Raw genomic sequence first — 15,895 nt, 5'->3', positions numbered from 1 at the left:
TGGCCGAAGCCTTTATGCAGACATGGACTAGGTGCTGGCCATGCCTTGGTTTGGTGGGATGCCTGTAATGTATCGCCATGTGCATCTACATGTGATCCCTACTTGGCGTTATTTATCCAAATGTTGATCTTGCAGCTAAATTAATTTATTTTCTAGGAGAGTTTTGGCCACCTAAAGGTCTAGTCTGCTCAGTTTTTAATATTTCATCTGAATGCCCTCCAGTGGAAGCCACTTTAAAAAAAAGCAATTAAAATGCAGGAAAACTGTCCACATTTGTCATTGTTTTAAAGCACCTTGCACTTGCCCAGCAAGGCTTCACACAGCCATTGGGGAAGCTCTTTCTAATAAAATTAGTTTTTTGCACATGGGAAAAGTAATATTCAACAGCATCAGATTCAAGGAAATGTTTGGCAAAGAGTTTGCAGTGCAGGCAAGGACTTCCATACCTGATCCCCACCTGAGCAGGACTGATCTATGCTAATGCTCAGCTAACGAGGTCTGGTACCACTAATGGGGTTTGGCCAGCAGCCTGTGGAGAGATGCTACAGGAACAGCATAAGGAAGACATTGTTGATGAAGTCTGGGCCAAGAACTTTCCTCTGACCCTAGCTGTCCCTGGAGCTAGTAGGGATGCAGGACCTGTGTCCTCCCACAGCTCCGGGGGAACATGTTTCCAGGGAATTTCTCTTCATTTCACACTCTGCCCACCAAGATCATAGTCTTGCTCCTGCCACGCCCCAAGGTGGCTTGTTCTAGGTCCATCCCTGCTTGCTGGCCAACCTTGGATAATTTCATTTCATCCCTCCATCCCCACGTTCCACAAAACAGGGGTCACGCTGCTGCCCTGGCTGAGTGATGTGCATCAAAGTGGCAGTGGAAGAGGCTGATTAGAGGCAAATCATACTTCTGACCTCCCAACAGAGAGTGGAACCACTGAACTTGCTTTGTATTAAGAAGGAAATGCTGTAGGCTAGAAAAGATGCTAAAAGGAAAAAAAAAATCCTAACCCCCTAAGTGTTACAGTGTGTTATTGCTTCCAAAGCTTTGCTACAGATTTTAAGCCTTTAGGGATGGTGAGCATGCATGTCCTGGGCTGAACGTTGGTCTTCATCCCTGGCGGGGCTGTTCCCGAAGACGCATGATAGGATGCATCCAAATAATTGTCCTGTTGTGCTAAGGATGAGTGCGACAGCCCTGCTGGGGGATGGCAGAGCTCCCGTCCCGCTGCTTCAGGAAGGTGCTTGCGACGGCCCATGTCGTCTGTGGCTTGCATAAGCTTTAATCTAAAGTTGGAGATGTTTTTAGCTGATCTGTGTTAACGTTTGGCGGAATTAACATGCATACGGGGAGACCACGTGACCCCTTCCGACCTCCCTTGTTTTTTCTTTTTTTTTTTTTTCTTTTTTTTTTTTTTTTCTCCCTTTGCTTTAACGGATTCCTGCCAAATCAGAGTGGCTGGCGCCCGGCAGGGCTGGGCTGCCGCCGCCAGCAAGATGCCCACCGTCTCTGTCCTTTACAAGGGAGCCATCATCATCAGCAGGTAATCCCCCCACCAGCTGGGGCGGGAATTGGGGAAGGGGCATGGGGAAGCCCTGGGGGTCCTGGCGGCTACTTCTAGCCAAGGGTCACCTGCTGTGGCTTCTCCAGGACCAGGGTTCGGTGGCAGAGATGGCTTGCGCTCAGCAGAAAGAGCTGAGGACGTCGTCACTAGCGCCTGTCGTTGGGTTTCTAGCGTCTCTAGCATTAGCGAAGCTTGCTCTGCTCTGCTGTTTGTGCACCGCATCGCGGATAAAAGTTGATCGTATCAAGTAGGCATCTGCTTTACCAAAACCGCTCTTGCGTTTCAGCTATTTCTGTTTGCTCATGGTGGAGTTTCCTCGGGGATTTACTCAAAATACTCTGAAAATCCTGGCTGGTAAATCGAACCGGTCTGGGCCCAGGGCTGCTCTGGCTGCCTGGGATGCCTTCAGGCTCTGCTTCCTGTCAGCCAGATGTGGCCAGTTGTTTGTCCAGTCTTTTGAATACGTGAAAAATGCAAGAATATCAAGGGGGGTGGGTGGGGTGTATTTTTAATACAGAAAAAAGCTTCCAGTCTGAATATTTGAGGTGGGTGTCGCTGGTTTTGCAGAATAGCTTTATATTTTGAGAGGTATTTTGAACACCTGAAAAAGAGAAGCTCCCAAGGTTTATTCCTCTCCTGCATCTGTTGTGCCCCACGCCGTGGTACCTTCTCAGCTGTGTCCAGATTTGGGATCCAATATGGATTCAGAAACTCCTTTTCTCTTGTGACTTAAATTCTGGGAAGCAGAGTGTTCCAGGAGCCCCTCACCCCTGGTTTTCCACCTGGAACACCTGGCTTTGGATTTCTCAGATCAAGGTCACCCATCCTCGTGGGGGTGGCTGCCACGGGTCACCCAAGGAGGTCCCCAGCTATGGCAGAATGGAGCTGGGTGCTTTCAATGTCATTTATCTGGGACACCTGCTTTGCCAGACGGTGTTTAGGGGGAGGCTGTGGGGTGGTTGGGAGAGTTACTCAGCACGGGGGAGACTCAGGTGTGTAACGCTCCTCCACCTGCTTTGCCTTACGATGGGAAGCTCCCGCCCTCGGCGAGGCGAGGCAGGAGCTTGAAGCAGCCCGGCAGATCTTGCTTTGCCCTTTTCCAGAGTCCCTGCCGGAGGGACGGAGGCTGCCTGCCTTACAGACCTCGGGAGCAGATCACACCCGGCTGTCTTCATGACAGGCTGTCTGTATTTTTGAAACTGGTTTATTCCCGGAACATTGGTCTGAGCTTTGATCTCATTTCCCGGGAGCTGGACAGCTGTCCAGCCCTGTTAATCTGGGGTAATGAATCACAGACAGGTCCATCAGATTTGCTGGGTGGGGAGGATGATGTCCAGCCCTGCACATATTCTCTCATTTATCTGTATAAATTTCGCGGGGGGGTTCGGAGGGTGTTGATTTTCACCAGTGTGGGCTTAATATGCAGGGTTGTGTCCCTCAACCTGTGTCTGCATCATTTTGTGGGCAATATCCAAGGCAGTGGGAAGGATGTGCTTGTGCGCACATTGCCTGGGCACCTGTGCCTCTGTTTCTTTCAGCCCGTGAATGAAAGATGCTTTCTTCTCTCTCCCAGGACACTCATGGGACCATACGGGATGGATCGAACCGTGCATTGCTTTGATTTCTATGATTGTGCAAACGGGCTGGGTGAGTACTGAACCTCTGCAAGGGACATCAGGGTGGGCTGGGGTAGCTCGAACACCCCCTCAGTCCCCAGCCCCTGTGTCTGATGTGCTTCCCTATGTCAAGTCTGATACCTCACAGAAATACTGGTACTTGTGCCTGCCTGTGTCCAGCATCTGAAAGCACCTTTTGCAGCTTGGAGGTTAAAATAAAGTCAAAATCCCGATTAATTCCCTGTTGATGGTGAGCAGCCGCAGTGCTGAGAGCTGTGCAGGAGCCTGGGACGAGAGCCCCTCCCCTGAGCAGGATGGGGCGAGGGAAAAAAGGCTTTTCAGGATTTTCAGAATTAATTAAATTAAAATCTAAAACTTAAAACATTTTAAAATTAAAAATAATAATAATAATAAAAAAAATAAATAAAATGCTAAGCGCTTCCCAGCTGCCTGTCCCCCTGGGAAGCCACCCCAGCAGGTGACGCAGGGTGCTGCAGCTCTCCTGGGGACTGGTCGGTATGAGTTGTTTTGGGAAAGTTTTGCCCACGGGTATGGGTATGAGCACTGAGCGAGTCAGACATCCATCCACAGCACTCTGAACATCAAAGCGCAGAAGAGGAGGGAAAAGCGATGGTCAGATCCATCAGAATGTGAGAAAGAGTCACAGGATCATGAAAATCAGCCCAAAAAGACCCAGCACGGCATCTCATCGGACCTCTGTGTATCCAGCAGCACAAATACTGGTGCTCTTCCATGGCCTTTATAAAAAAGCCAGCAGGATTTCCTGGGGTCCACCAGGCAGTCTCCCCCATAATTTTTAATTGTGAGTGCAGCCCACCATCCCGCAGAGCAGCTGTGGGCCCCTTGATGAGGTCCCTGGGTGACAATTTGGGGACCCCTCCTGAGAAGTCCAACTCACCAGAGAAACCGGTTCAGGTTTCCTGAGACTTGACGTTAATTATAGTTTCATTATCAGCTGTTTCCAGCTCTTGGGTAACAAGGCTTTCTGCCATGGAGGAACAGCTTTGCTGACTCTTACCCCAGTCTTCTGTTCACGAGGTTCATGGCAGCTCAGAGAAATGCCTTTACTCGGTGAATATGATATTTTAATCTCCAGAGGTGGATTTGGTTGAGTTGATGGGATTTTAGCTGTTGGCTTAGATTAGCTCGTTAAAGGAGGAGACCCAGAGAAGCCTCACCGGGCTGCTGCTGACCTCTGCAAGAAGCGCACAGATGTTGCAGCTCACTGCGAGCCACTTTGCTGGGGCCCAGTGCTCCTCCTTTCCCCCAGTCTGTGGCCAGAGGGTCTTTGCAGGGTCTCACAGACCCTCTACAGGGTCTTGTGGATTTTCTAATGCCACAGTCAGCTTTCTTCGTCCTCTCCTGTGAGGCTTGAAACACCCAAGACAAGCAATTGTCCTCTAGAATTCATCCCTCTCCGCTGAGGACCAGTGCTTGCAGGAGCCCTATGTCTGCCATAGGTGTAGCTGCTCACAATGTGTTTTTTGGGGAAAAAATGCGCCTTCATGAGGTTTTTTGATGGTCAGATGTGGGTGTTATTCCAGCAGAGTTCCTTTAGAGCAGCATCAGCCCACTCGGTGCCAGTGTGGCAGGTCAGCGTTTGGCCCCAGGTCTGTTGCTCTGTGGCTTTAGGTGGAAACCCACATGTGAACCTCAGCAGAAGTTCAAAGGGGTTACCTGGCGGCTCCTAAAACCTGAACTTGGAATTAAAGAATAGCCATCAAAGGGAAGCGCTGATTAAGAAGCATTTCTCAGAAACACCGAGATCCCATTATCTTGACCTTCATCTTCTTAGGACAGGGCAGCAAGTGATTCACCTCCAATCTGTCCCTTCCTCCAGACAGAAAAAGCTGGCTGGGGCTGCGAGATCAACAGGGGGATTAAGGGAAATGTAATTGAACATTGCTAGCTTAGGCGCAAGGCGGGCGGTCTCTCCCAGCAGACCGCCGGGAGCGCGGCACGGTGGCCAGGGGGTCAGGGTGCGCCGGAGATGATTACAGTTGGGCTAAACAACCAGATTAGCCAGGACACCCCTTGACCTGTGGTGTATGGAGACAGGCGAGATTAGAGCCTGAGAAGTTGAGAACCATGACAATGGCATTAATGGGAGCAGGATTAGGTGCACCAGAGAAGCTTGAGGGTCTTGAAATTTATAGGATGCTAAGAAATCTGAAGAAAATGTCCATCTTGGTCAGTCAAACCTGTACATCCACCCGGAGTTTCCCCGTAAATGTTTATTCTGCAAAAGAGAAAATACTGGAGATGTGGGCATCAGCTCCAGGACCTTTGCCAGAAAGGAAAGATTAAATAGAGGGATCCAAAATAGGCTAGATTATCTGGCCCTAAGTATTACTTAATAAGCATTATACTGGGACTTTGATGTTGCGATAATTAAAGAGCCGTTATTTACCTACACTGGGTCCCAAATATAAATTTGAATGATGTAAATGTTTATAAAATATGAAGACTCCGAGGAATACTACCACCACAATCTTTGATGATTCCGCTTTGTTGCAGTTGGTTCCAGGCTGCCCCATGGCTCAATCCAAACCTTGGCATGGGGTGAGCCCTTCCTCCTCCTCCTCCTCCTCCTCGCTCCGGTGGGGACTCCCCAGCGCAGCTCTGGGGGCAGGACTGGCACCCCCAGTGCCTCCGTGGTGAGGTGATGGGTAGGAGGGCAGTGTGGGCAGAGCCTGGAGCAGCTGGCTGGTTTGCCAGCAAGCGAGTTACAGGTCAGGGGGTTTTCCTCTCCCCAACAAAGTTTGAGTGTGTCTGGGAGCAATACTACGAGTAATCACCGATTTTAATAACAAGATCGGATTTTCTCCTGACATCGTTGGGGATAAAGGAGGATTTGTAGATACTTCAGCTATATTAAGCCATTATTTCAATTGATTTGCAGACACGAAAGGGAAATGAGTCATTATTGATTTGATACCTCGGCAGAGGAGCCTGTCGCAAGCAGGTCCTTCTGGGCTGCTGGGCGATGCTACAGCTGCGCCTCTTCTGAGATAGTTTTTCACATGATTTGTATAATGTGCTTTATCATTCGTAATGACTTCAAGTTCCAGTGTGAAGACAGACATGGGATGATTTCTTGAGTCATCACCTTCGCTCAGCTCAGATTTCCAGTGTCCTCCCTGTCTAGGGAAACCAATGGGGCTTCACCTCTGCAGGACCCTCCATGCCAGAGGTTTCCCAAACCCACCCCGAGTGTGAGCCTGCTCCCCAGGGTCTCTCTGCCAGCTGGTGGCAAGGCTGAGAAGCTTTCAGCTGAGCATCCTCGGTGGTGAGCATGTTTCACCTTCTGTCAGTGGGTTTTGGGATGGCAGCATCTCCTCCCCGCTTTGGCCTGCAGGTGCCTGACCTGCCCCCATGCCTTGGTGAGGCTTGTGCCCCTTGGAGATACTTCTTTTGGGCAATATTTCCAATTTTAGTAAATTTCTTTAAAAATGCAATGGAGAACAATATTGATGCCTGCTCCTGAGGTGTTCTGCTGTGAGTACCCAGTGCCACCAGCAAAACAGCTCCTTGTAGATGCCTTCGGGGTTGGAGGGTTAAAGCATCAATCTCAGAGACTAAACTCCAGCACTCAGACAGGGCTGGGGTTTTGTGCTTGGGGGAAGCAGCAGTTGGGTGCATATAGGAATGAAAAATTGTAATAATCTGGTTTTAATCACAATTATAATGTAACGGTGACTTGAGAGACAAGGTATTTCCCTAGAAGTAGCTGAAAACTACAAGGGTCCTTAAAGAAGAGGTTGGGTTATAAAAGGAAGGGAACTAGGGATGGGATTAGTGCCATTGTCCCAAGTGTTCCCGATTGAGGGTCCACTCTTCCCTCCCCTTTCACAAAGGGGTCTCGTGTTTTGCTCTGCTCCCCTGGAGGGAGGCACTTCTCGCAGGGGGTTACTTTGTGCAGCCCAGGACCTCACCGTGGCTCGCAGCAGCTTATCAGCCCGGAGCAGCAGCCAGAGGGTGAAGCTGGCCTGGCCGCTCGCAGTGCCCCTCTCTGCGGAGCCGCCTGTCCTCAGCGTGCCCTGCTGCCCAGAGCAGCAAAATGCCTGACTGGTGGCTCTCAGGAGAGATTTGTTAATTAATCCGGGATTTTTAATCCTTCTGTCCACAGCCCAGATCTTTGAAGCAGGACTTAATGGGCCCTGGAGAAATAAGTATCTTGGGCTTTTTCCTGCCAGCCAGCTTACCAACAGCAGCGGGGCCAGGTCCCGTGGCCGGCGAGCTGGCAGTGCGGAGCGTGAGCCCTTTGCCAAGGTGCTACAGGGCGCCCGAGCCACGCTGCCACAATGAGGGGTTCAAAGCCACAGCACAGGTCACCCCTGCAGCCTGGCTCCTGCCTCTGGGCTGCTCCCCCCGGTCCAAACCCTGCTAAAAAGTGGCGGCTCCTGATGCGCAGCTCTGCCATGGGTGGCAGCTTGAGGCTGCATGGGAGATGCTGCTGGAGCCTGGCAGGCAGGTGGGCTTGCAGGGGGGATGTCCTCACCACTGTACTGAGCCTGGGGCTTGTCCAAATGCTGCACCTGGAAGGGGGTCTCCTGGGGAAAGCACTTGTCTCTGGTAATGTTTCCAATGACAAATCTTAGCAGAGACATGAATGCGGGCTGAGACAGCCAGAAAGCAGCAGTGTTGAACTTGGACCTGTTGGAGCGCGTCCAGAGGAGGCCACAAGGATGATGGGAGGCTGGAGCAGCTCTCCTGTGTGGGCAGGCTGAGAGTTGGGGTGGTTCAGCCTGGAGAAGACAAGGCTTTGGGGAGACCTTACAGCAGCCTGCCAGGGCATAAAGTGGGCTTGTTAGAAAGATGGGGGCAGACCTGTTAGCAGGGCTTGTTGCAATAGTTTAAAACTGTTACCCCTTGTCCTAAAAGAGGGTTGATTCAGACTAGATATAAGGAAGAAACTTTTTGCTGAGGGTGGTGAGACACTGGACAGGCTGCCCAGGGAGGTGGTGGATGCCCCGTCCCTGGACACATCCAGGGTCAGGCTGGACGGGGCTCTGGGCAGCCTGATCCAGTGCAAGGTGTCCCTGCTCCTGCAAAGATCCCTTCCAACCCAACCCTTCTGTGATCCTGTGAGCTCAGGGCTGGGGAAGGTGGCTACTCCTTGCCTGGGCCCTTCTCAGAAGCGGTGTCCCCGCCACCGTTGCCCCGAGCAGGGGCTATCTCATCTGCCTTCAGCTTTGGTGTTGTTTCGGTGGCTGCACCCTCTTCCTTCTGCTGCTGTGTGTGCACTGCGGGGCGTACATGGGGGTCTCCACAAATGGTTGTAAAAGGGGTGTCAGGCCATGCTGCCATGCTTGGAAACTGCCAGAGGCTGCATCCTTCTGAGACAGCCTGCAGAAACTGCAATTCTTCTGCCTTTGTGTCATGGACACTTCTTTTTCTGCCAGGTATTAAGGTAATTGGTGGCATCAAGGAACTCACTGGAGAAGAATATGGAGTTTATGTCAAGAGGATTCTTCCAGGGGGTGTTGCTTATGTAGACGGTGAGTACAGAGTGCCACAAGGTCTGAGAAAAGCCAAAATCCAGTGTATTTATTTTGTATGTTGCCTTAGTAGACATTTCAGGTGCTTCCTCGCAGATTTTCCAGCAGCGGGGATATTTTTTTAGTGTGGCAGTCATTGTGACATCCGACAGCAGCCTTGGCTTGGCCTCTCAGCGTATGTACGATTGTTTCATGTCTTTAAAGCAAGAACCATCTCTGCCACACAAAGAACCTCGCTTTCCTGCCTTCCCTTTCCCACGTGTCACCCACTGCCTGTAGCCCCAAAATGACCTGAGATCCCTTTGGAAATTCTGCTGTGCTCTGGGCCACTGATTTCATTCTGAGTATCTTCAAAAAGTAGGTATTAGGCAGCGGTCTGCAGAGTTCATTTTTTATAACTTAAGCCAAGAAGAGATTCCCTACCCCTCCACACACCCCCACTCCTCCCACCACATGTTACAATAGTGTTTTTCATCTAATAAAGAAAAATAAATCCTGAACAGGTGGAAATGCCACTTGTGGTTTTCCACCTGACCTTGAAACTGAAGTAAAAGCTTTATTGCATTTTTGGTTTTCCCTTTTTTGCAACTTCCTAGAGCAGAGGCAGTGACGTTGACAGGGGTTGTTAGGGAAGCTGCAGGAACTTCATCTATGGGCATCTTGAAAAACAGGTTGGATGAGCATCTCAGAGAGCGACCTATGCATATTTCATCCTGTCTCTGGGCAAAGGAAGGAACTGCCCAACCTCTCCCAGTCCCTTCAAGCTGTATTTTCTGCATTTTCTATCCATTAGTTTTCTTTTCTAGGGCGCCTGCAGCCAGGAGACCAGATTCTGGAGGTCAATGGAGATTCCCTAATTGGGGTTACAAGCGAGAGGTACCCTATCCAAATGGAAATTTTGCATTCCTGTTGCTTTTGTATAATTCTGTGAAGTGGTTTAGGCTGAGGGTTGCACAGAGGACACCGGGATATCGCTTTGTCTGTGCTCTGATGCAGCCAGTGCTGTTCCCGAGAGCCAGCTTGGGAATTCTCAGATGAAAAGTTTCTGTGTAAAGACAGACCAGTGAACCCAAACTGTATTTGTGGGATATTGGGACATTTCCCCCAAATACTGGGGGTTTTAACAGCTCCCCACAGCCCCACTCTACCTGCTGCAGCTTCCCAGCAAGCCCGACAGCTCCCAGCACAGGAGATCTGTCAGTGCCCCAGCCTGACAGCGCCACTCTGTGCGGTGGATTCCCTCTGGAGCTGGAATCCAGTCCCTCAGCTCCCCACCAAGGAAATAATTAACTGATCCAGAGGAGCACCACACTTTTGGGACGTCCCTTTTCCATTAAACACGGAGCTAGCCCACTGGCTGCCTTGCATTCCTGGATGGCGTACTTAGCCTGGACGGGTGCTTGGGAAGCAGCACAAGGAGCTTCTCCTGCTCCCAAATGCTTGGAGGGGCTGGGTTTGATGAAGGTCCCCCTCCCTGAGGGCATCCTTGCAGCTGCAGGGGGGCTGTGTCTGCCCCCCACCCCCCAGCACGCTGCCCTGACTCCCACAGGGTCGCCTGTGTTTTGAACCAGAAAGCAGCCGTCCCTGAGACAGAAACTTCCCGAGGTGGCAGATGCGCTAGGAGGTATTTGTTCACTACCATGTGCATCTTCTGGGTCCACTTCGTTAGCAGGAACTTCTAATTTATTGCAGAAGTGGGAAAATCAGCCTGCAACTTGGCCCCGCTCCCAGGGCAGGGGATGGGGCTGCTCCGTGGGTATCAATCTGGGAAAGGTCACTTGCCTGCTGGTGGGGTCTGCCCCGCCGTGGGTCCTTGCTTGGTTTGCCATGAGCTTTGATATGCAGCTGGGCGAGCTCGGTGGAGCGCCGCTGCAAGCCGGTGCTGATGTTCTGTGGTCCTTGCCTTGCAGGGCCGTGGACATCTTGAGGACAGCGTCGGCCACCAGCCACATGCGCCTTCTTATAGCCCGCGATGATGATGCCAGGTAAGGGGTGTCATCGCATGCCAGGAGGGGGGAGCGCGGCGCTCGTTGGCACCACAGCTGCCTTTGAGCTAACCAGGCTCAAAACCCATGGTGAAGACTGGGGCAACTGAGGGTCTCTGATAACTGTACACGGGTAGGAATGTGCTGGAGCTGTGATGGGAAGGGAAGCAAAGCTGGTGGCTCCAGCTGCAGATGTGGCTCCAGCCCAGCCTGTGCCAGGTCTGTGGGCCATCCTGGCATCAAGCAGGTTTCCACAGGCATTTCACTGGAGAGAAGCAGGGCAGCTCCAGCCTCGGCTGTAGGGTGGATGGGCTCCTTCAGCTCTGCCGCACGGTGCTGAGCTGCCTATGGCTCACCGTGTCCTGCACAGAGCTTTGGGTGAAGATGTGCAGGGACAGCAGGATCTTCCCTTCCCTTTCCAGTTAGACCCATTGAATTAAGGTCATCCATCACTACAGGATTCCTCCTTCTCAGAGGATAAGCAGTTTCTCCCTGAAACCTCTTCCCTCGCTGCTCCCTGGAAAACCTCGCTTTCTCTAGAGAGGCTTGGAGGAATCAAAAGGAGAAGGACAGGGTGCAGTTTTGCTTTGGCTGGATTTAAGCTGTGTGAGACTCTGATGGTGTCATGAGGGAGGGCAGGGTTGTGGAAACCAAGGTATGGGATGAGTGGGGTCTTTCCTGGCATCCCCTGGGAGATCAGGTGCAACGTGCCAGAGCATCCTCTCCCTTGAATAGAAACACAGGTCTGGAAAAGTGAGGTGCACCGGGAACCACAGAAATGCAGGCGGGTTTAGGCGGAGCGTGGCTGTGGGCAGGTGGGCTGTGGTGCCGAGGCTCCGCACTGCGCCTGGGTGGCTGAGGAACACCAAGGCGTTTGCTCAACATCCCCGCATCCCGTTAGTGTCGCAGATGATGGCTTCATTGCTTCTCCATCAGCAGCTGTGGAGCGTTACTGCCTTAGCAGATCAGTGAGAGTGCTGTAATGACAGGGATGAGTGTAATTTTGACACAGTAAAGTACTGGTGGAAGAATTAGTTGCTATTAATGATGGACTGCTTTTTACCTATGATCTTCGGGTGAAAATAACATCTCAAATTATTATATTAACTTCAAGTGCTTCAGCAGGTGCTGAGGAAGCACTGCAGGGATGGTTCCTCCAGCTGAGTGGCTCCCTGTGCCCAGCGGCAGCAGGACCGGCTCAGGGGAACACTTCATTTCTCAGCCAGAGCCCCCAAAGCAGGTTTTCTGCCTTCACCCGTGCTGATCTGTTCCAAGCTGTTCAGGCAACATGATGTGCCTCCTAATATCTTAAATTGCAGCAGATGTTTCTTAAAACATACGCACGCGTGGCTTTGTCAGCAGCTCCAGCTCCTTCGGGCATCTGTTGGCAGTCCCGGATGGCCCCACCACGGAGCTGCTTGAAAACCCACTGAGAGAGGCAGGGAGGGCAGCAGAACGTTAAACAATTTATTTGGCTTCTGTTTGCTCTTGGTTATTTGTTAAATCTGCAAAAGGTTAGCCGGCGGGAGAGTGGGGAAGTAATCAGTTTATTTATTTTTTAAAAAAAAGATTTGCAGAGATTTCGCTTACATAATCATCTCACAAACTGTTCAATACACGAATACATATCTCCAGGATTAAGGGCTGTGGAAACGGGGGAAGGATTTTTCTGCTTTCTGCTTTTTAGTTTTGTCTTTATTTTATTGATGCTCTATTATCTTTTAAATCTGTCCTTGAGTGTGGGTGAGCCGACAGCCCTCTGTCTGGGCTGAAGTAGGCACTTTGACTTCCCAGGGGCCGTCGGCTCCGGAGGGGATACCCATGGAGACGCCACCCCGTCAGCTCCCGTGGGCTGAGGGCAGCCTCACACCTTCCCACTGCCTGGCCAAGCGGCTCATGAGATGTGAAAACTGCAGGAAGGCGCGGGGAGGAGCGTAATTCAGTGTGTTTGCAGATACTCGCATGCAGGTCATCTTCATAAACGCTGGAGGAGGAAATGTAATGGGTTTGGAAGGCAATCCAACCTGCCTGCCAATTTTCCCAATGACTCAGCTGAGTAGCATTTTGTTGTGGTTGCCCTCAGGTGAATTTGACTCATAAACGCTATTATTTGTCCCTGGAGTTAATTATAGGCCCAAATTACCTGTGCTCTTAATGGAATTCAGTCCTGGCGCGTATAAGATGCATGTTTTCAGCCTGTCGCATCAGACATGCTGCAGAGAGCGGCAATAATGCAAGGGCTTAAAGCAGAAAATTCAGATTTAGAGCTGGACACGCTGGGTTTGGATGATGGTTGGATCTGATTTTCGTCTGTGCTCATCTTTAGCTAATGAGCGTAATTTTATTGCATACACATAATTATTGTTTATTCATTCTCAGCCTGAAAGTTACAATAGTTCCTTGTTTCTCTGCGTTGCACAGATATCATCCTGGTCTTTCAGGTTTATCACTGTGAGAAAGCCAGTTTGCGCTGCACCTCCTAGTATTCGCATGATAAAATGCTAAATACATTGCATCTTCGCATGATATGCGCAGTCATCTTGGTGGAAATGGGTTGTTGCATTAAAAGGGCTTGCACAACGAGCAGTGAGGGCAGTACTCTGCTTTTCTGCCAGCGCACAACCAATACCCAGAATCGGCAGAGAGGCTGCTGCCAGCGCTCGTGCCCAGCCTGGTGCCAATGCAAGGCAATCCCTTTTTCCCTGTGAGCCCTGCGTGTGACAGTGGCAGCTCAGCCCACGGGTTTGTTCATCCCAGCACTTGGTGCTAAACTAGAAGGCAGTGCTGGGGCTAACCTGGCAAGCCTGGAGCGTCCCAGCATCGTTGGCTGCTCCTTAGGGAAAAACACACATCCTTACATAGGAGCTGAGGTGCGCCTCTGCATGTCACTGCTTCCTAGGCATTAATGGAAAAGCAAAGCCCAGCAGCGGCGCGATGTGCTGCCCCGCACAGCCAGCACAGGAGGGCTCACAGGTCGGGGTGTGCCAGGACGGACCTGGGCTCTGTGCCGGAGCTGCTGCTCCAGAGCATCATCCCACCCAGACAGCTGTGGCAATGCTGCAGCTGCTGTGAGCTGGGAGCGAGAAAATCTGCTTTTGTGACGCTTCTGCAGTGCTTTGGGTTCGTGATTCCTGCTGACCTGCAGGCTTTGGGATTTTTGAGACAAGCTATTGATTTATCAGGTGTCACAGGCTCCTCTTTCTTCCCCAGCTGTGGCACAAAGCTGAGGCTTCCAGCCACCGTGGTCTCACATAACCTTTGATGTAGGATTCACCCTTTGTTCTCCCAAGAGCGAAAGGGCAGGACAAAAAGGTATTATGAGATAAAACAACAATGTTCTGCAGGAAGATTGACCCTGCCGCTGCTTAATCTGTAGCAAAGTCAGCCTACAGCTGGCTGCTGCCAGCAAACCCCATTATCCCACCCAATGCTGTGGGGCTGGCTGAAGACTGTGCAGGTCCACGCTCTGTCACAGGGATCCTCCAGTGTCTGTGTCCTAATGAAAAGAATCTGGAGAAGGGATTGCTAAAATGAACTTTTCACCTAATACAACCCCATGAATTATTTTTTTTTAAATAAAGCTGAGCATCCTACTCCTGCAGGCACCTGGTAATTGAGAATGTTTTAGTAAGGGTCAAATTTTAAATATTAAAGACATCTTCTGAAGTCTCTTGGTGTCCGAAAGCGCAAAGCAAAGACCTGTTGGCATTCCTTCAGTGTACTCGTTCATTAATCGGCAATGTTTGGGCATCATCTGCCCACTTGCAAGTTCCTTCAAATACAGCACTGAGCACAAAATTAATTCTCAGGAGACTGACACCAGAAAGTGTATTGCTGGCTGCTGGGATAAGCGTATGCTTCAAGTTAGTCATGTGTTTTTGTCCTTGGTGGGACTGGGGCTTGCCGTATTGACCAACAAAGCAGGAGCTGGGACAGCGGCGTGTGACGTAGCCTTTAGTCACATCGTCCCTACAGCAAGTGGCTGGGCTGGAGCTGGGCTTGCAAAGCAGCCCTGGGCTCGGAGCTCATTGTTCAGGTTCCTGAGCAAATAATGATAAATAGTCCTTTGTGGATGAGCTTAACGACATGAAATAAACAACAACAAAGAACGCTCAGGTCATACGTGCCCTTGCTGAGAGTTTGACAGCACGGATCGGTGATTGGGTTTGCATTGTTTAGCACGGTTTAAAGAGCTTGAGAGCTGCCAGACTAGTTGCATTTGCATTGACTAAGAGTTTTTTAGCCATTGTTTTAAGTTCATAGCCTGTGTTATGCTCTGATGGATTATTATCTGAGGAAAATGTAACAATGGATGACCACAGGAACACCCAGCCCAAAACAAAACCCCAGATGCTGATGGCTTGGTAACCAGTGGAAATAATACGTTAGCTTCCAGCAGGTTAGACCTGCCATTGCAATAGGTCAAGGAGGGATAAAGGCCATCGCTGCATGAGTTACCAGTGAATCACCTACAGGAATACAGAGGCTTTACTGGAAAGCTAGAAAAATTCTGCTAAGGTAAGATCCATCCAAGGCTCAACCTAGAGAACCCCAGAGCAGCAAACCACTGTCCTACTGCTATAGGAGCTAAGCTGTCCTTTCACTTTCTCAGTGCTGTTAGGTATGTTTTAGTGTCCAGTGCTATGAAACTGCCTGTTAAAACAATTTTGTGGAAAGTCGGGTTTCTGAACAAAGTAGTTGTCTTTTTTTAAGGTCCTGGGTTTACTTGATAAAGACAATAGTGTTGGTGCAAAGTACTGGGATTCACCAAGGCATTCCACTAAGCATTGTGTGAGGGGTTTAAAATTAGCGTTAAATGGAATGAATAAGGCGTACATTTGATGGCAATATTAGATAAGGCAGGCGCTGGTCTTTGAAGTTTGTTAATGAGCTGGTTGTTAATGGGAAGATGTAAATTACTGAGAGCATTTCCAGCAGGAACCTAAGGAGCTGATGATTCATTCATCATTTAATATTGTTGACTCTAATCTAGCCAATAATATAGAACATCTGTCCCGGTAAAGTACGCAGATGACACAACGTCTGCTTGTGTGTAAGGGCAGTCTCCTCACTGAGGAAACTTTGCTGTGGTTGGTTTCCTACAGATTTATGTCTTGAGCTTGTCTGACTGTCAAGTCTGAGAGCTAGCCGCTCATAACCAGGCTTTTCCCGTGGCTACAACATCAAGAAGGCACTTTCCCATGGGGATTC

The 15,895-nt window shown here is 50.3% G+C and overlaps 1 protein-coding gene across 2 annotated transcripts in view; it reads left to right on the top strand.

Moving 5' to 3' along the window:
• LOC308063854 (syntaxin-binding protein 4-like) overlaps positions 1 to 15,895 on the top strand; it is a 47,025-nt gene that overhangs the window by 10,115 nt on the left and 21,015 nt on the right. For both annotated transcript variants that reach the window (XM_080387380.1, XM_080387381.1), the window contains exons 2-5: positions 3,135 to 3,208; positions 8,604 to 8,699; positions 9,506 to 9,575; positions 10,610 to 10,684. In XM_080387380.1, the coding sequence (XP_080243506.1) occupies positions 3,135 to 3,208; positions 8,604 to 8,699; positions 9,506 to 9,575; positions 10,610 to 10,684 (315 nt within the window). The remainder of the gene's footprint in view (positions 1 to 3,134; positions 3,209 to 8,603; positions 8,700 to 9,505; positions 9,576 to 10,609; positions 10,685 to 15,895) is intronic.

The sequence above is a fragment of the Falco punctatus genome, assembly GCF_963210335.1.
Source record: "Falco punctatus genome assembly, chromosome: 4".
Classification (NCBI taxonomy): Eukaryota; Metazoa; Chordata; class Aves; order Falconiformes; family Falconidae; genus Falco; species Falco punctatus.
This window is presented reverse-complemented; position numbering and strand designations above follow the sequence as displayed.